The sequence below is a fragment of the Lepidochelys olivacea genome (genome assembly GCF_965140295.1).
Source record: "Lepidochelys olivacea isolate rLepOli2 genome assembly, chromosome: 5".
Classification (NCBI taxonomy): Eukaryota; Metazoa; Chordata; order Testudines; family Cheloniidae; genus Lepidochelys; species Lepidochelys olivacea.
In genome coordinates, this window is record NC_140415.1 from 105,385,495 (window position 1) to 105,406,397 (window position 20,903).

A 20,903-nucleotide genomic window follows, 5' to 3' on the forward strand; every position below is an offset into this window, starting at 1 on the left:
AACAAGCAATTCTATTGTCAGTCACTGTATTGAGAGGCAAATACGATATTTCAGTAAATATATCTCTGATATTTATTGTTAAAGTAATACTTGCTATTTTCTCTTATTGGAAAAGCAGTTAATGAACCCAAAATTGAATGCTGCCTACAACAGGTTAGATTAACCTTAATACAGCCACACAAAAAAGCTTTAAAATTTTTACAGTTCTGTGATTTAAGATAATAAAGGAATTTTCATAACAGCATAAACAGCTGGACTCCGATATTCCACAGCTGATTGGTGCTTTATGTACCAGCAGGTTAGATCCACTAATGTGGCATAAGATGAGCTGTGTTACAGTTTCATTTACTGCACAGACTATATGAAACTCTAGAGCAAATGTATGTGATTTACACTTCAAACCCAGAAATTACTGAGTCTGGAGATTATTTACATCTGGTACAGGGAGAGCTAAAAGGATCCTGTTTTTCTGGTGCCTTGCTGTTAATTATACATCTGACAGATTAGATGTTTCAAATTAACAGTATCCAATTTGGTCTGTCTAAGAAATGTGTGTAACCTTCCCCCAGAAGAAAATGTGGGAATCAATTTTTCAATAGTAAGATAATACAGTATGTTAATACAAGAGATGATATTAAAAACACACTAGTGATAGAATAGACAGAAGTAATGAACTCATGGTGGAATGGAATACAGGATATCTAGTACAGCGGTTCCCGGAAATTGTTCCATGGACCATTGAAATCCTCAAAAGCATTTGCTAGTGGTCTCTGGACAGCTGGCTGGTCATAGAGCTGTCTCTCCTTAGTTTTAGCTAGTAAATTGGACTAAAAGTAACTGAAATACATTAAATCCTTTCCTCTGTTACATTTCCGTATGAGCAGTTATGGTACTTATCCCAGGAATGTTATGCAATCATAGGCTGCAAGCTTGTCTTTTGGAAGGTGGAGCGGGAGAGAAGCAATCAAGGCTAGTATTTGTAATTACATTGAGGTACTTTTTGGTTTGATACCACAAGTAGATCGTTTGTTTTTTAGAGAAGCTGAAGATTTTGTATAGTAGTTTTAAAATTATGTCCAAGGCACACAGGCAGGCTTTGTTTTTCTTTTTATGTTATAATTCTAAATAAATAAAGGTAGAGGAGGGAAAATAAAAGCATGGTAGCTGGTGTTTTCAGCACCATCGTAAATGGGAGGTGAGAGTGTTTCTCACAGTTGTGAGAGTGTTTCTTTTAGGATGTGGTTCATGCTATTAATGAGTTTAAGAATCCCTGAACTAGTCTGGTACATGGGAATAACTCCACTGCTGGAACCCAGGCTGTAGACCTTCAGTTTGACCAAGAGCAGGGTAGTGTAACAAGGAAGGTTGCCTACTACCCTGTCAATACTGGAGGCCTGAAACTGGCTAGCGCAACTGGGAAAGTGGGTGGAGCCAGCTGGGAGGGACTGGGGTCAGAAAACACACACATTTCAGCATATCTCATCAGACTGCACGAGCCAGGCACCTGTGCGACACTGAGCACGGTTTAAAGCTGTCACTCTGAGAGAGCCTCTAAGGGATGGCAGTGACTGTAGTGCCATCTGTCCTCCTGTGAGGATATCTCTGCCCACGGAAGCACAGCTACCTCAACAAGCTCAGTGGGATGCAGTTTGCACTTCCTTGGGCTCATGGGTTGAATCAAACTTGTGGACTACATCTGGGGATTAGGAGACATGGCTAGCAACAAAATAAGTTTATCGCGCATGGATGTAAATAACAGGTGATAAGTAGGGCTGTCAAGCAATTACAAAAAATTAATTGCGCGATTAAACAGTAATAGAATACCATTTATTTAAATATTTTGGATGTTTTCTACATTTTCAAATATATTGATTTCAATTACAACACAGAATACAAAGTTTACAGTGCTCACTTTATTTTTTATTACAAATATTTGCACTGTAAAAAACAAAAGAAATAGTATATTTCAATTCACCTAATACAAGTACTGTAGTGCAATCTCTTTATCATGAAAGTTGAACTTACAAATGTAGAATTATGTGCAAAAAATAACTGCATTCAAAAATAAACAATGTAAAATTTTAGAACCTACAAGTCCACTCAGTCCTACTTCAGCCAATCGCTCAGACAAACAATTAGCAGGAGATAATGCTGCCCACATCTTGTTTACAGTGTCTCCTGAATGTGAGAACAGATGTTCGCATGGCTTTGTTGTAGCCGGAATTGCAAGATATTTACGTGCCAGATGCTCTAAAGATTCATATGTCCCTTCATGCTTCAACCACCATTCCAGAAGACATGCATGCTGATGACGGGTTCTGCTCAATAACAATCTAAAGCAGAGCGGGCCAATGCATGTTGATTTTCATCGTCTGAGTCAGATGCCACCAGCAGATGGTTGATTTTCTTTTTTGGTGGTTCGGGTTCTGTAGTTTCCACATCAGAGTGTTGCTCTTTTAAGACATCTGAAAGCATTCTCCACACCTCGTCCCTCTCAGATTTTGGAAGGCACTTCAGATTCTTAAACCTTGAGTTGAGTGCTGTATCTATCCTTAGAAATCTCACATTGGAACCTTCTTTGCATTTTATCAAATCTGCTGTGAAAGTGTTCTTAAAATGAACATGTGCTGGGTCATCAGTCAAGACTGCTGTAACATGAAATATATGGCAGAATGCAGGTAAAACAGAACAGGAGACAAACAATTCTCCCCCAAGGAGTTCAGTCACAAATTTAATTAACACATTATTTTTTTAATGAGTATCATCAGCATGGAAGCATGTCCTCTGGAATGGTGGCCGAAGCATGAAGGGGCATATGAATGTTTAGCATATCTGGCACGTAAATATCTTGCAACGCCAGCTAGAAAAGTGCCTCAGGTCACATTGTAAAAAAGAAGCAGTCAACAGTATCTCCCGTAAATGTAAGCAAACTTGTTTGTCTTAGCAATTGGCTGAACAAGAAGTAGGACTGAGTGGACTTGTAGGTTCTAAAGTTTTTACATTGTTTTGTTTTTGAGTCCAGTTATGTAACAAAAAAAATCTACCTTTGTCAATTGCACTTTCACAATAAGGAGATTACACTACAGGACTTGTATGAGGTGAATTGAAAAATACCATTTATTTTGTTTATCATTTTTACAGTGCAAATATTTGTAAAAAAAATAATATAAAGTGAGGATAGTACACTTTGTATTCTGTGTTGTAATAAAAATCAATATATTTGAAAATGTAGAAAAACATCCACAAATATTTAATAAATGTCAATTGGTATTCCATTGTTTAACAGTGCGATTAATAACAATTAATTTTTTAATCACAGTTAATTTTTTTGCATTAATAGCATGAATTAACTGCAATTAATCGACAGCCCTAGTGATAAGATAACATTCAGGTAATAGTCAAATGAGTTATTATCCATGTAAACGCTATTGCAGTCTCCTCGCTCTCGCTTCACTGTCGTCAGTCATTATGATTAGGCGCTAAGGTGCCTAGAGGCCCTTGGCTATGAGAGAAGCTAATTTTCATCTCTCAGTCTGATATGTTCTCAAGTGTAAATGCACAATGAAGGGTGAGATGTGTTGTGAAATGATAATATTTTGAAAATATGTGGTGTGAATTTGTTGCTCTCAAAATGGCAAGCATTACTGCAGTAACTAGTCTAACAACTAGGTGCTGGGCAAACTACAAACAATTGTCAATGTACCTCGATCCTATTTTGCAACAGCCCTGCTATTCCAGTTCTAGGTCCGTCATTAATGCCGAACAATTTGCTGACTGACAGGGAGCCAATACAGATTAGGACTTCCCACTACATTCACTTTCATTTGTCACTGGAGTCATAATTTGAACCTGTGGGCTGCTTTACGTGGGTGGATAGCTGGCTGAGTTGGCCCTGGAGGAAAAGTGCCTGCACAAGGTTTCCCCCTCAGCTAATACAGAGCTGACATAAAGACTCTTCTGTGGTCTGTCACACAATGCCGAGTGTAGAAATGTGGGTGAGTGTGTGAATGGTGTGCTCTGTTCTCTGGCTATATTGGCCTGGCAGAGCATCCCACACAGTGAGTGGTTCAAAGCCAGCATATGTTATACCAGGAGCTAAGCCCAGAGTTCGGTGATACAAAGGTGACAGTAAACCTTTAAATTCTTTCTGTGTATATATACCAGCTAAGCAAGGAATCTGCTGATGCTCTCGACATTTATAGTTTGATCATGTGTATATTGCAATCAGTAAACATCTAGCAGGAATGCACTGGTGTTAGCAAAGTATAAATTGCTTAAGTATATTAAAAAAACAACCTCCATAAACCTCTGGCAAATAAGCAGCTGCACTTTGTTAAACTTCATCTTCACTATGTGACAAAAATGAAGTTGGGGAAAAGTAGCACCATTGCTGATAACTATCTCTTTCATACACATTGCTTTGACATCGTGACATCAAACTGTTAGGAGTATTTCTTTGGTCACTAGTTCCTTCTCACAAAGACAAACAATATGTTTTGTTGGCCCATTAGCAAGATTATAATGCTTGAAAAACGCATGATAATAACTTCCCTCTACTTATCAAGTTGTAAGAAGCATTTTACTGCTAATTTCAAAATTTAATTGCTTAATCACTGATTTGAGAAACATTCCCTTGTTTGTAAATAGAGCAGAGACTGCCGGAAGCTAGGTCCACCTGCAGAGGGAGAGGTGGTCCAAGTGAAGTGGCCTGATGGAAAACTGTATGGGGCAAAATATCTGGGAGCAAATGTAGCTCACATGTATCAGGTGAGTGCCCATATTTCTTATTATGTGCATATTAGGAACTTTCTTTCAAATGTCTTCATGTGTATTACAAACAACTCATTCCACACCAAAGTTGGACTGGCCATACCATAGTTTTAAAGTTCTGGAAGGTAGGGGTATGAGTTAAGTACTGACTCTTAAACAGTAATGCCTTTACCTTATCAAATAGAATTGTCCCCAATTGTTTACAATTGCTGAGCTGCTGTTGTAGCTAATTATTGCTATGTACAATCCTGTAACTTCACAATTCCAAAGGAAGAGAGTGTATAATTTTATAGGAACTCAGGGTTATTCGATGGACTACATCCTATAAAACAAGACTTCAGTATGATATTCTGTTGTTCTCTCCATGTTATTTGCTTTTATTAAGCATTGGTAGCCATTTAATTAATGATATAACTGGGCACCTGACTTTAATCAACTAGCGAAGGTTCACAAAAAGGGATGAGAGAAAGGACAATGAAAAACATAGTTTAAATAAACACATTTTCAGCTGTTCAATGAGGCAATCTTATATTAACTAACATGTACATTAAGGCATTTTATAAACTTCAGAGAGAGAGAGGAGAACTCAGTACTGTGGACAAGACTAAAGAGCTCAGTCCTGATTTCAGAGGCAGAATAATTGTTTGTTTTCAGAAGTGCATGCTTTGAGAAAAATCAGTCAGCAATGTTGAGTACCCAAGTGCATGGTAGAAACTACAATAAAACAACCACAATAACAACACGTAGGGAAGAATAAGAATATAACTTTTTGTTATTTAGATAGAGAGACATATTTGGTATTTATATACATTTGTGTGTGTGTGTGTGTATATATATATATATATATATATATATATATATATATATATATATATATCTTTTTACTTATATAACTCTTTCCATCTGCCGATCTCAAATTGTTTTACAAAAGTGGGCAAGTGCTATACTATCCATGGATAAATTAATGCACAGAGAGGGTAAGTGACTTGCTATGTCATGTTGCAAGTCTGTGGCAGATGTGGGAATCAAACTCGGGTCTCCAGATGTCTGGTCCCTTATGCTGAACCCTACACCTTACTGCCTCCCTTATATTTAATATCTGCCTTATGCTTTGAATATAAGTTCTATATAAAACTTTAAGGATTATTGTTTTATAGTACTATTCATGTTGAAAGCTGTGACGGTTGGATCACAGAAACCCCTTTGGGACTGTCAACTGATGTGCTGAGACTACCTCTGAGTCCGTTTTCCCTGGCAGCTTGGGATTTCAGTGCCCTGCCTGGTTTGAGCCAGACATGCTTGCCTGCTACAAACACAGACCCAGGTCTGAACCACATCCCCTAACAGCGCAGGCTTAACTGAAAGCAGCTTAAGATTCCTATCTCCAACACGCAGATACCCAGCTCCCAATGGGGTCCAAACCCCAAATAAATCCGTTTTACCCTGTATAAAGCATATACAAGGTAAACTCATAAATTGTTCGCCCTCTACAACACAGATAGAGAGATATGCACAGCTGTTTGCCCCCCAAATATTAATACATACTCTGGGTTAATTAATAAGTAAAAAGTGATTTTATTAAATACAAAAGGTAGGATTTAAGAGGTTCCAAGTGATAATAGAACAAAGTAAATTACCAAACAAAATAAAATAAAATATGCAAGTCCATGCCTAATACAGTAAGAAAGTGATTACAGATGAAATCTCACCCTTAGAGATGTTCCAGTAAGCTTATTTTACAGACTAGCTTCCTTCTAGTCTGAGTCCAGCAATCACTCACACCCCTGTGGTTACTGTCCTTTGTTCCAGTTTCTTTCAGGTATCCTTTGGGGGTGGAGAGGCTATCTCTTGAGCCAGCTGAAGACAAAATGGAGGGGTCTACCAGGACTTAGACTTTCTCTTGTGGGTGGAGACCTCCTCCTCTCTCTGATGCAGAATCCAGCTGCAAGCTGGAGTTCTGGAGTCACATGGGCAAGTCACATGTCCATGCATGACTCAGAACTTTACAGGTGGCAGCCATTGTTCACATGTTACCTTGAATGTCCCCAGATAGACTTCTTATGTGGATTAGAGTCTTCCAAGGTTCCATTGTCCATTAAGTGTTTCTTGTGGGGCACTTAACTTGCAAATTGCTTTCTTAAGAAGTTGACCAAATGCCTTATTAAGGCTACTTAAAATCAAACAAGTACACAGCCAATATTCATAACTTCATATACGAAAATGATACATGCATACAAATAGGATGATATATTCAGTAGATCATAACCTTTACAGAGATATTCTACATGGCATGTGTGGCATAAAACATATTCCAGCTATGTCATGTATACATTCATAAGCATATTTCCATAAATCATTATGGGGTGCAACGTCACAAAAGCATTTTACAAAAAAGCTATGCTCATGACAACCCTGTGAGTTAGGTAAGGTGAGTCATATTATCATCTTTTTTACAGGAGCAGAAAGAGTGAGAGGTTAAGTAACCTTTCCAAGACCACATAGTAAGTCAGTAAGAATTAGAGTCCAGGTGAAACCCTCAGCCCCACTTTGGACCTTTTATTTTGGGTAATAGGACAGGAGCAGCATAAAGGGGCTCTCAGTGCCCCATATCTAGCTGTGGGAGAAATTCCCTGGCACAGGAATTATGGAAACAGCCAAAAGGCTGCCTTTCAAGGACCCCTAGCAAGCCCTGGCACAGAGGACATACCAAGGTGAGGAGGGGTGTATCATAGCACTGCAGAGATTCTGGGAAGTGCTGCAGCCCAGATTGCAGCCTGGGGATACTGCTGTAACATCCGCCCTCCCCCCCACTGCCCCCCCGGGGCTGTCTAAATTAAGCTAAGGGCTACAGAACCCGCCCAGGATTGAGAGGGTGAAAAGGTGGTTTAAAGCCACCTTTGCCCCCCTTCTTCCTGTGTTGTTAGTTCTCTGTTGTGCCTTTTAGAGGCACAGTACAGAATCTCGCCCAAGGTCTTCTGTGCCAAGTCCTCTAACAATTAGACCAACCATTCTCTACGAAAGGAGAAACTAGAAAGGGGTGTGCGTGTGCTGGGACAAAGTTATATGGTCAGATAAAACTTCAACAAATCTATTTTACTCTGAATCAGGAATTCATGTATGAAAATTCTCTCACATTCATGTGGAATTTGCACAGGGAGCAATGAGAACTAGGCATGCAGTAACCATGACCATGTGCACAAATATCTGTGTCAGTATCGCACGGGATATATTCAAGCCCAGTTATCCTGTGTGAATCCTTGTCATAATTGTGCATGCAAAATCAAGTTTGTATTTTTAAGTGCCACTCTGCAAATCTGCCATGTAAGTGTTTGGCATCTTGGTCAGTTTGTTTGTTTGTATGTATGTTCCTTCACAGTAACCATTTGTAACTTTCCGTAGATGACTAAATTATCCATGAACCCAATTAAATGCTTTTTGGCAATTTCATTTACACAATTAATTTCTGTTATTCTCATACAAGAAAACCACATGGAGAGAACGACAGAATACACAGACTGATACAGTACAGGTGCAGTTTTTCATTTTTATCCCACTGTCTGAATGTACAATATATATCTTTGGTTTGTCCATATGTAGTAGGGGCCCTTATTTTCTGTGATGAATAGCTGCATTTACAAGGCATACAAAATAAAATATACCACACTTAACATAATGACTAGTTTGAAATTCGGCATCTGCAACCTGGTTAAAATTTGGATTTAGCAGTAGTCTGACATTCTGTGTAAATAATTACACCACTGAAAGACTTGGAGAAACCCTTATTAGTGTTAGCCCTTAGCAACATCAGGGTGCATTTATAGTGCACCATGCTAGAGTTTAAGAAAGAAACTCCAATTAATGTTTATGGCAGTTGAACGGCTAGAGCAGTGGCTCTCAACCTTTCCAGACTGCTGTACTCCTTTCAGGCGTCTGCTTTGTCTTGTGCACCCCCTCTTTTCACCTCACTTAAAAACTATTTGCTTACAAAATCAGATATAAAAATACAAAAGTGTCACAGCACACTATTACTGAAAAATTGCTTACCTTCTCATTTTTACAGTATCATTATTAAATAAATCAATTGGAATATAAATATTGTACTTAAGCTTCAGTGTATAGTATATAGAGGAGTATAAACAAGTAATTGTATGAAATTTTAGTTTGTACTGACTTTGCTAGTGCTTTTTATGTAGCCTGTTGTAAAACTAGGCAAATATTTAGCTGAGTTGATGTAACCTATGGAAGACCTCTGCATACCCACAGAGGTATGTGCACCCTTGGTTGAGAACCACTGGACTAGATCCTCCAAACCTCAAACTGGACATACAGGGTTTAGATTTTCTTGTGTGGTATGGCTGCTCAGTGCCACACTACCAATGTAATCTGGTCCTAAAGCCCATTTAACAGAGCCAGGGAAGATCACCCCAACATCGGGGTGATTCTTTGGTGGGCTACAGTGAATGAAGACCATTCACCTCTCTCCACCATAGTGGCTTGGAAAGAGAGGCATTGCCAAAGCGAGCGGGGGCGGGGGTAGTGATAGCAATGCCCCAACACCATACTGATCATTGATCAGTATATTTTTGATTCCTTGTCACTATTTACAGCATGGGTTAAATTCAAGCAGGCTTCAGGCTGCTCTAACATGCCCGGAGACAAGTCCTGCACATGTTAGCAGTAGGATCAGGGAGTGTGAAGATGCACTCTAAGACATCTTTGCACCCCATCCTCTAACCTGGGCTTTGTGCGGTACAGCAGCATACCAGCATGTGGCCCAGGTCCTTTATGATGGAGTTAAAATTACTTCTCTTAAGGATTTTAAAAGTTCCCAGCTCTGTATCTTGGCTGTTGTTACTGTATGTACTCTAGGACAGTCGCTGAAAGCTTTTCAACTGTGCACAATTAATCTGACAGATTCCGTTTGTTTGAATGTTTTGATTTGACCTACAGGGCAACATTTTAATTTGAACCAGCAAACCTTATATTTTTGTACGTGCATTGTGCTACCTGGGGCTCCTTGTCAAGATTCTTTTAGAAGTATATATATTTCAGTGTATATTTTCACATATTTTATGCCTAATCCTGGAACCCTTACTCCTACATATAGCTGTTACTCAGGTAGTTCCACTGAAGTCATAGGAGCTTGCAGGATTGGACCCTTTGTAAGTTTTCTGAAAACTAGTTTTAAATTAAAGTTTTTGAAGGAACTCAAAGTACAATTGTAGATAGTAGCAGACATTCATCTCTTATAGGTGAAGGATTCCAGGGATGGATGGTGGTGTGGGGGAAAAAAAAGGGGGGGGGGAAGCATCTCAAGAAGCATAAATGGTTCGAAGGCTGAGTATTTTAGCATTCCCTGCACCTAGCTACATTTCCTTTCTCATTTTCTGCTAAAGGGGTTCATGATGGATTAAATCTAAACCTATGCATGATAAAGCTTTTCATCTTCTGAACAGAGCACTTTAAAGAAATTCCATCAGATTCAATATAATTCTGTTAACTGGCATTTCCCTCAGTGTCACTCATACCTCCTGTCTTTTGACGTGGTCTTCCACAACCTTGAAACATAGCATGGTGAAATTCATTTTTACCACTTGGGAAATTAGAAGCAAATGTAAACAACATAATGACATCTTAATGTGCGATAAAGTGATGTTGTATATGTCGGTATTGTTTAGCATTCCTAATCAAATACATCTGGACTTTTATATACAAATTTCAGTGTTGGTAGTGCAGTCCTTCTGCATGTTCATGTAAAGCTGTGTCTATGCTTGTGACCGTGCATGGTTAGATGTACATTGTTGTACATTGATGTGTCATGGCTCCCTTATTGTCCCCATCTGAAGCCCTGAAGCATGTTTTGGAAGGACAGAGTAGTCTGAGACAGCTGGCATGCCTGAGGGGTGTGGGCATGTTCATGCCTTCATGGTGGCATGGCCCTGTACCCATTCTACAGTGCAATGTAGATAGGGGGAAAGAGCATGCACCAGATCATGGGTAACAATAGTCCTCCAAGGCCATTCTCCCAATGCATTGATCCTTTTGCTGTCTGACCCTTACCAAAATGTATAAAGGTAATAGCAACCTGTGCTGATCATTTAAGATCAGTTCTCCCGTGAACTGGATTGATCAGCACTGGGGATCACAGATTATGTTCCAAGAGCTGCGTCCTGGTCTCTGAAGCACACCTGCTTGCTGATTAATATGTGGTCAGACCATGCCATCCTCCACAACTTCACCCATACTGGCAGGAACATATACCTCTACTGGGAGATTTTACGGAGGCTGGAGGAGGCAGGCATTCACTGTACCCCATTCCTGCGCTGGGAGCACATGGAGCACTTCAAGTTCCTGTACCAGAGTGTGAAGGACTCCAATGTTCGCTGTAGGAGAGGAACATCACACATGCCCATACCACGATGAGCTGGAGTGGGTGCTCTCCAAGGCTGTGAGTACTGAGCCTGAAGTGACTCATGATTCTATCGTCAGTCCCACTCGCCTTATCGTATGATGGGACACCAACGAGGGGCAGGGTGAGGAGGCAGTAGGGACCTCAGAGGAAGTCCTGGAGGAAGCCCTGGGAAGCCCTGGAAAAAAGAGGAGCACAGTAGTCAACACCTCTACCTGATGGACCTGGTTGAGGAGGTTCCTAAGCCATTGCAGGAACTGGAATCCAAGGCTGGTAAGTTACAGTGCACCTCCACGTTCCCTGTAAATAGCCCCTCTTGCGCTAGTAACACACGCCTGATGCTGACCCCCACGCCTCGTCCCCACTCCACCTCTACATGGTCCCCAAGCAAAACACAGCTGTAAATCAATAATTTAATTGAAATCCTATGAACTACTATAAAGCATGTAATGGAAGCTGTAGCAAATTATTAATAAGCAGTCACTGTGCCCCTGTGTCTGTGCACTTCTCAGCCAGGACTCTGAATAGCAATAGGCTGGGCTGTGTAGACCAGAGGGAAAGGGAGGGAGGGAGGAAGGGCATAAGTTATGAAGGGACCCAGGTTGGGAAAGAACAGTTTTATGACATTTATGTTTGCTCAAAGACCCAAACTGCCCTCCCCCTGTGAAAGGGAGACAGTGGAAGGGGTTTGGGTGTGGATGGTGTCTGGGGTGTGGGCTTCTTATGTCCGGGAAGAGAATGGGTAAATCAGAGCGGTCCATTCTCTCTGTGACCATTGCAAATGTTTATTACCGTTCCCTGTCCCTGGTGAGTGGTATCTCTCCATGCTGACCCTCTCTGCAGAAGCTGGTAGAAGTGGGGGTAGATGAAGCAGCAGTTTCACAAACACAATGCTGTGTCCCTTAGTGACTGGAAGAATATACATTTATAGTGCTATTCTGTGTTTTTTAGTCCCTTTCAGTGTTGTTCGCTGGACACGGGCCAGACTTTCTGGCAATGCATAGGGAATTAGGGGCTGGATGGATATTTTCTGTGGGTCTCTCTTCCTTTTCTATGGGAACTCCATCTGCTAGCTGAGAATACGGTAAATTTCCTTCTAATTGCCTCCAAGTTTTGTAAGCATAATTCCACAAATTTTTGGTGTAGCAGATATTCACGCCGGTTCTTCAGGTCTTATGGCAGGGCAAATGTGCTTGGTCCACCTCTCTACTCAGCAATGAAGGGGGTCATCATCAACATTGCTCTGGCATAGGTGGCTGGGTGTTTCCACAGGTCTGGAAAGCCACTTCTCATCTCCATTCTGGCACCTTCAGTACTGCCATGTTCTCCAAATGATGGCCAGCCTTTAAAGAAGATATAGGTAACTAGTAATGTAAATCCTGAAAGGACTCAAACCACACTGCAACTGGCTCCTTGATGCCCTACAGTGCAACATTTTCATAGCAGTAGTTCAGGGTATCTTGCTGTTTTTACCCTCATCTCCTTCCTTTTGGGAGGCAAAAGTAGTCAGAAGGAAGGAGGCTATAACAGTAGCATTTCTGGAATGCTAAAATGTATCAATATTGTGGCTTTTGGAAGCACAGTTACCTTGGGTGGGGTGGGATTTCTTAGGTTCCTGCAAAGGAGAAATGAAATATAATGCTCGCCTTGTCTTTGACTTGTCAGGACATTCCTGATGCTGGCAGGGAACCTGTTCGACCAGGAGGGGAGAAAGAGCTCCTCAGAGATAGCAGAGGCAAATAGAGAAGGACCATGCTCGCTGGCATTGACAGGAGAAGTCAGGAGCAGTAGAGTTCCTTAAGATGAAGGAGGATCGGACTTTTAGGCAGGAGGAAGCACTCATGAACTGGTTCATGGAGTGGGAGCATGCCCATAGGGAATGGGACCATTCACTCATGCAGTCCCTGGTACAGCTGGTGGCGGAATACTTTTGGGACCTGTCTGCCATTGGACTGCTGCTTTCCTCCAGAACAAGGCAGCACAGTCTCCTCCTGCCGCTTCTCCTCCTCTAGCTGTTGTCCAGGCTGCTCCAGCACTACCCCTGCCAGGGAGGAGCATGCTGGACACCTGACACAACATACTCTGTTAGCACCCAAAACTCTGCACGGGGAACCCCCACAAAGCCTGCTTGTGGGGAAAAATAAGCCCCATCTAGTCTCTATAGCCCAGTCTTTGTTTATCCCCCAAGCTCCATGCAGGATACCTCTCCATTTGTCCACTGCACAATATTCCTCAGTCTTTCCCCCTCTTCTCGGGGAGAGGAAGGACAAGAAGACGTGTCTACAAACACTAATGTTTTCCCACTTTCAGGGAATTGTACAATTTTTTTTGTTAATTTGTCTCTATTTTTGTTTTTATTTTATTTTTGTTAATTTGTTTTAGTCTTTTGTTTGATGTACGTTTGTAAATAAAAGTTACCATTCACTTCACTTGTGTGTGCAGCTTGCTTTCTGAGTATGATCAATGCGATATTTTCCACATGTTAGGAATGGGTCAGCAGGATTCACGACACATGACTGTGATTTCTGTAAATGCGTGGGGCCAAAGAAATGCAATGAATTCTGTCCCTCCCACGTCACCTTCAGCCCCTGGCCATGAATTTCCTAGTTTTAAAAAAACAACAAGGTTCATTAATGTGAACTAAACTGTGAAGTAACTGTTGTTGTCCAAAGCACCAGAATGAAAAACAGAAAAGAAGTTAACTGAACCATCTTTATGGCGTTGTTAATGACTTCATTGACAATACAGACAAAGGAAACAAAAGTAAATTAACAGTAGAGATATCTGACAGTGAACTGTGCTTTTGCAACACCTCTTCTCTCAACCTCACCAAATAGTCACTGCTTGCAGCACAGAAGTACTCATGCATAGCACCTGATTAGTGCTGTGAGTAAGGATGTCAGAAAACGCTGTGAAGAAGGCATATATGAAGCCCATCCCAAAACCTTACAGAACTGTTTTTAAATTACTTTAACAATGCTTAATTACTCCCCATAAAGCAGCGTGAAACTGAGTTGTCAACACGCAACACCAGCGTTGCTCAATGATGGCATTATAGTGCCGATACATTCTCCACAGCACAAAACCACAGCCAAAGGTGTTAAACTTGAGTGCACTCACCCAGTTGTCGGCTTTCAGTTACTACATTACCATCAGCTGTAGGGGATTGAAACTCACTGAAGTATGTCGCTGGACAATCATATAGCAATGATCTATTGAGCTTTTTCAACAGCACCATAACATCAAAATAGTGTCCCGTGGCACTTTCCCAGGTCACTTTCTGGCTCCACGCTGCTCCACAATGTATGAGAAAATAGCATCACAAATTGAACCAGGAGCAGTATGCACATGGGTGGGATCTAGCTGCCTGTACAGGGTTTGTAAACCATATCTGCCCTGGGTCCAGTAGCTCTGGGAGTATTCTCTTTTAGCCTCACATATGTTGTACAAGGTACGGCATGCCATGATAATGCGAACTGTGTTGGCTACCTTGGCATCCAGTTGCATTTGCAGGCATTGCCAATGAGCTGTCAGATTCCCAAAGGCATTCCCCTACCATACTGCAGCTACTCAGGCTATAGATTAATTCCTTTTGTCTTGGGTCAGTGATGTTGGAAAGAGCTTCACAAGCCAAGTTAGGAGTGCATATGCAGGGTCCCCCAACATAACTGTGGGAACAGAAACTCTACGCAGAACCATGGCATTTCTGGGGAATAAAATTCCTTTTTCCTCCCCCTCCCCCCCCCCGCTGTACAATCCTGACCTCCTGAGCACCCTGGCGTCATGGACCTTTCCCCGTGTGTCCAATGTTAGTCTCATGAATTGACTTTGGTTGTCCACTGAGTCTTGGAGAAGAAGTGAATAGTAAACTTTTTGGTTCACTTATTCACTCACCCCTTTCAGTGGGCAAAGTATTGGGATGTGCGTTCTGTCAACGTTCCCTGCACCATTCAGAAACCCTATCTTCTGATATTCTACTATAATTTAAGGGACTTTGGATATGGCGACCACACCTGAGTAGATTCCAGTATTGGTAGTGTGGCAAACCCGTACAACCCCCACTCTGACAGTTGACTTCCCAACCTGGGTTGTAACTGACCAATAGTTATCAGATGTTGCTATCTTCCAAAGGGCAATAATCACCTGCTTCTGTACTGCTATGGGTTTCTGAGAACAAGTGATCTGGTGCAGGAGGATTGGTGCAAGCTGCTTGCACAACTCCATGAAGGTCTGCTTCTGTAATCTGAATTCTGCAGCCACTGGTCATCGTTCCAGCTTTCCAAGATGAGGTGGTTCCACCACACTATGCTGGTTCTCCGGGACCAGAAGTGGCAGTCTACCTATGGCCATACCATGGCAATCCCACCATTCAACACATCTTTTCCTTGCAACCCCAGTGGATTTTCATTTGCCCTCTTGGTCAGCCATTTTCAGTGTCTCAAATTTTTCTGGACCCATTCCATCCAGTACTGGACGATATGAACATTTGTCCACGGAGCAGAACTACATCATCATGGACTTGCTCCATTTCTTCAATGCAGTTAGGCAGAAGGGAGACATAATTGAGAACTGCCATCACCAAATGCGGCTTACAGTACCAGCAACACGCAACAAGGCAGTTCTCAGAGTGTCTCCTTGGACACACAGGACTCTATGATACTGCCACTGAAAAGGCAGCGCTATCATCACATCCTAAAAAGGGCAATTTAGGCATGGGGTATATATGCACATCATGCACTCACAGCTCAGCACACTGTATCTCGACGCTCAGCAGGACTATTAGGTACAGGTACCCAGGAAACGCACAAGTGTAGACGTTACCTAATTGGTGATTATTTTCTGAAGTACGGCTATAACTCTTGACTGTTCATGGTGTTCCTTGGTGGTGGTTCTTTATTTTCTTTCCTAAAAATAAATAACACTAGATAACTATTTAACTCAAATGTTTGATATCTCTGTAGATAATCTGTCTATTGTTGGAGAGTGCCCGAGGATTGCAAACAATGAGTTTATATTTTTCTAAAATTCCTATGTGTCAAATTAGGTTGAGTTTGAAGATGGTTCTCAGATAGCAATGAAGAGGGAAGAGATCTACACATTAGATGAAGAACTGCCTAAACGAGTGAAAGCCCGTTTCGTAAGTATTTACAAATACAAAAGTTCTAATATTAATTTACTCTAAAGGACTTTAAACCAAGCTGTGACTTTATTCTGAATTAGCCCTTTATACTACACAAGGATTTTTGTGAAGAATCAGTGCTAGTGTGGCTATCCAGATTCATCCAAGTAGCAAAAGTGTGCACTGGCCAGTGAGACTGGTCTACTGTTCTGTCAATACAGCCAAATACTGTAATCAAACACACATCTTGACTGCTGACAGGGACATCTTGGTAGAACATCTGTCAGAGCGTGAAGGATTAAGTAAGAACATCTCGTGTTGACAGATGAACTATTCTTTTCATACCCTTATCAAATATATGCAATATTTATGTATATTTTCCAAGTTCTCAAAGTTTATAATTCTAAAAGCAAAAAGTTTAACAAAAAACAACAAAGAACCTGATCCAAATCCCATTAAAGTCAATGGCAAGACTCCCATTGACTACAGCGGATTTTTAATTGGACTCCAAGCTCTCAAATACTTCCCCAGCTCCTGCATAAATTCCAGCTGGTATGCAGCAATCAGTTATTCCAACACAGTACTGTATGTAAAATCCACACAGCCCCATAAGGAACAGAACTCCTTTAAGATTAAGAAATTCTGCGTTCCAACATACAAGTATTGGAAGAGAGAGGAGGTTTGTATTACCTAAGTTTGGCACGAATTCTAAATGTTGTACAGTCCTATATCAGTTACTTAGAGGGTCAGATACTCAGGCTGAGAGACACCATGTTCTTCCTCTCATTTGCATATAACACACACGGCTGTTTCTCAGCAGTCCACTCAAAATCATACACTGCTAGCTAACTGTTTAGTCATTTTTAACATGTAAAATGGAAGCACACGGACTAAAAAAATCTTACAATGTTTAAATTCAAAAGCTAATGAATAAAATATCCATATTGTATTTAAAGATAAAGTGAACATATCTGTCAACGAGAACAGCAGCACCGTGTGTTCCTTATTGCTATAAAGATGTGTACTTGCACATACTGTCCCTACTCTCACATGTATTGTATGAGATTAACCATATGGAAACGAGGTGATTCTCAGGGGATGAGGGGTGAGGGGGGTCACCTGCAGAATGTCTATTTAAGTGAGTTTGGAGCAATCAGACAGAGCACTCTAGGATGTAGCTGAGGGAGGGTTTCTTGCAGCTGGAAGACGGAGGCAGGCCAGGATTCTTTGGAGAAGCAAATCCTGACCTTATATTCACCTCGACTACTTCCTCAGCATGCCCATCTGACATGAGCTGCTTCTCCATGTTGCCAGTTCCCAGCTGCAGCCTTAAGCATGCGCATAACACGTATTGGAAGGTGCAGTTGGAGTAAGAAGTGACATGGAGATGGGACTGGCAGCTGGGGAGAGGCAGAGAAGGATGAGGTTGTCTCTTTGCTAAGAAGCGCTTTTCCAGGAAGGTGGCTTATCTCACTCAGGAGAGCAAGAGCTGAGCAAGAAAGGCAATAAGAATGGGGAGGAGCAGAGCTCCTTCTGGCAGGGACATTCAGAAGTCAAATATTCTAGACTTCCACACCTCAGGACCAGTTTACTTCAGAGGAGTACACTCGTCCTTCCATGTCCTAAGGGTTAAGATAGATGGTTCTTGAAAAAAATAACAAACAAGCCACCTGGGTGAGTACAGTTGGTTGTTTTTCATTTTTTTTCAGAAAAGGCCCCATTACCTCTTGTTGTTTTATAGAGTATATGCAACGAGTTTAGAATTAACTAGACATACTGTAAATCTGTTTTATTGTTGCACTTGACTAAGAACAACAATATAGATGTGGCTGGTTTTTGCTATTCTTTTAAAATAGTGGCATTTTTATAGATCAATATTTTACTTTTGCACATGACATCATTCACTTTTTAGTGGAATTAAGTATTATTTTAAAACACGTAATCAAACTATTAAATAAAACAAAATGATTGCTATTGATGAGAAGTGCAGTTTCCCCCCCCCCCCCGCCCAGTGGAAAGCCTGATGCTGTTTCCCTGTTATTAACTTGGACTTCACAAACATACAGCCCAGTACTCGAGGTGCTGAGTGCATCTTCGAGGTACAAGTCAATAGAACTCAGTCAGAACTCATTCAGAATTCATCTGAGTACCCTCAAGTCAGAGGGTGCTCAGCTCCTTGCAGGACTAGCCCCATGGTTTATAATGCTGGCTCCACCCTTTCTTTTGAACAGCTCGGGATATATGGTATCTCTTCATCTTGAAAGGGTTTGATCCCATGCCATTGACGTTCATGGGAATTTTGCTACTGGCCTCAGCAGTGGGAGTGGGCTGGGCCCTAAAATTCCTGTTGTTTGTTTTATTATTTTTTCAATAGCTTCTCATTTGCTGTTTCAGTTTTTGCCCTGTTTTTTTTTTTTTAACATTTTCCAGCATCAGCTGAACTCATGACTCCCTCTCCGCACAAGCCATGCAATTGTACAGGGCATCTTTTTAATAGTCTGCATCATACAATCCCTTACATTTAAAACTAGACTGGATAAAATGCTAGATAATATACATTACTGTTGGGAATAAACCTGCACGGGCAGACGGATGAACTGAATCCAATATGATCTTTCCCATCTCTCATTTCTGTGATCTTTTGACACAGTGACAGGTTTCAGAGTACCAGCGGTGTCGGTCTGTATCCTCAAAAAGAAAAGGAGTACTTGTGGCACCTTAGAGACTAACCAATGTATTTGAGCATAAGCTTTCGTGAGCTACAGCTCACTTCATCGGATGCATGCAGTGGAAGTGAGCTGTAGCTCACGAAAGCTTATGCTCAAATACATTGGTTAGTCTCTAAGGTGCTCCAAGTACTCCTTTTCTTTTGACACAATGAAATCCAACAGCTAGAGTCAGTCAAATGAATTTTAAGAAACCCCACAAATATGTGCAACTAAACATTGTGACGTATTTATTAAAAAAATAAATTCAACATTTATTTAACATGAATAGATTTTTCCAAGAAACACTATCATAAAACTGCATGTTCTGAAGCACTGATGGCTTCATAATAATGTAATTCTCTGGGTTAGTCACTGAAATAGTCTTCGGTTTGTCTAAACCAAAGGTACCGGTGCTTTCATGTGCCTGCCCTGGAGAGAGTCGGAATGTGATATCCACTGTGAAACTGAAGGGGTAATTAATGTCTGTTTTTAGTCAACAGCCTCCGACATGAGGTTTGAAGACACATTTTATGGAGCAGATATTATCCAGGGAGAAAAGAAGAGACAGAGAGTATTGAGTTCCCGGTTTAAGAATGAATATGTGGATGACCCTGGGTACCGTACCTTTTTGAAAAGCTCATTCCAGAAGAAATGCCAGAAGGGACTATAAAGGAAGCAGCAAAGGAATAAACCCATACACACTACAGGGAAGTAAACAGATTAAATTTTGGTGGAAAACATACAGAATTCACTGGTGCTTGGTTTGACGATTGTATCCCTTCATTACATTAAATCACTTTTGGCTAAAATAAATACTCTGAGTTTTTCAGTGAATTTACCAGTAAACATTTAAAACAATCCCCTACAATTATCCATGTCAATTTCAAATTGCTCCAGATTTGGTTTTTCTTGTTAATATATTAAAGGCTGTGTATTAATTTTGCATCACGGAGTGGAGGAAACTGAGATTAAGAGACACTGCAAAATGATATGCCAAAGAAAACTTGGAATACAGTCCCACATCCATTAAAGTCGGTGGTAAAACTCCCATTGACTTCTGTGAGAAAAGCATCAGCTCCTAGGAACATCTTAATATATGGCATCAATAAAGATGACAAAAATTCTCACCACAATATCTGCCCCATCACACTGGAAAACCATAAAGTTTTAATAACAAGATAGGATTACAATGGCTTGTATATTTTCCACAGCCAGGGAAGGACATTCAATTTTTTGTTTTAAAAATAGGAGTTTTTATAAAACATTTTGAAAACAAATGCAAGCATGTATAGTATTAAGACCTATAAATGCTGTACTTGCATACTTTGTACAGTGCTTTTTACCTTTTTATATCACTACTGCTGTCAGTAGGGTTTGATGAAGACTCAGTGTGACTTAGATATTTTTTGGCTTCTAAGGAAGAAATCTTCAGAATAGCAAGGGGAGTTTGTATATTTAAAGAGGGAGATTTTGGCAATTATTTTTAAAACATGTTTTTCATAATACTTATTAAAATAGCTGTTTGTAAAATAAAAAGTATTTCATTATGTGTTTGTAAAATTAGAGTTTAAGTATATATGCTTAACAAGATAGTTTTGAACTAATATAATATGGTCTTCCTTTTTAAATAATAGTTGGCAATGTAATAGTGTTTAAAAATAAATAAATGACCTTTTGCTTACTATTGTTTGTGTCTGCTGATGTGATTACCCATCTATATAGCTGTGGGAATGAAACAAATCAGTGGCAATACACATGTAAATTCATGAACAGAGCAGACTATAGCTACACAAAGCTCAGTACTGATGTAATAATTGATTTAACACTGTATCATGGTCTCATATCTTTTTATTTTCCCCTCTGTCTTATGATGCTGATCTTATCGGAGGTTGTAGAG

At 40.6% G+C, this 20,903-nt stretch overlaps 1 protein-coding gene across 7 annotated transcripts in view; it reads left to right on the forward strand.

Moving 5' to 3' along the window:
* KDM4C (lysine demethylase 4C) overlaps window positions 1-20,554 on the forward strand; it is a 434,115-nt gene extending 413,561 nt beyond the window's left edge. For all 7 annotated transcript variants that reach the window (XM_084629198.1, XM_084629204.1, XM_084629200.1 and 4 more), the window contains 3 exons: window positions 4,648-4,767; window positions 16,224-16,316; window positions 19,500-20,554. In XM_084629198.1, the coding sequence (XP_084485324.1) occupies window positions 4,648-4,767; window positions 16,224-16,316; window positions 19,500-19,676 (390 nt within the window). In that variant the 3' untranslated portion in view covers window positions 19,677-20,554. The remainder of the gene's footprint in view (window positions 1-4,647; window positions 4,768-16,223; window positions 16,317-19,499) is intronic.
* The last annotated feature ends 349 nt before the right edge of the window (window positions 20,555-20,903 follow it).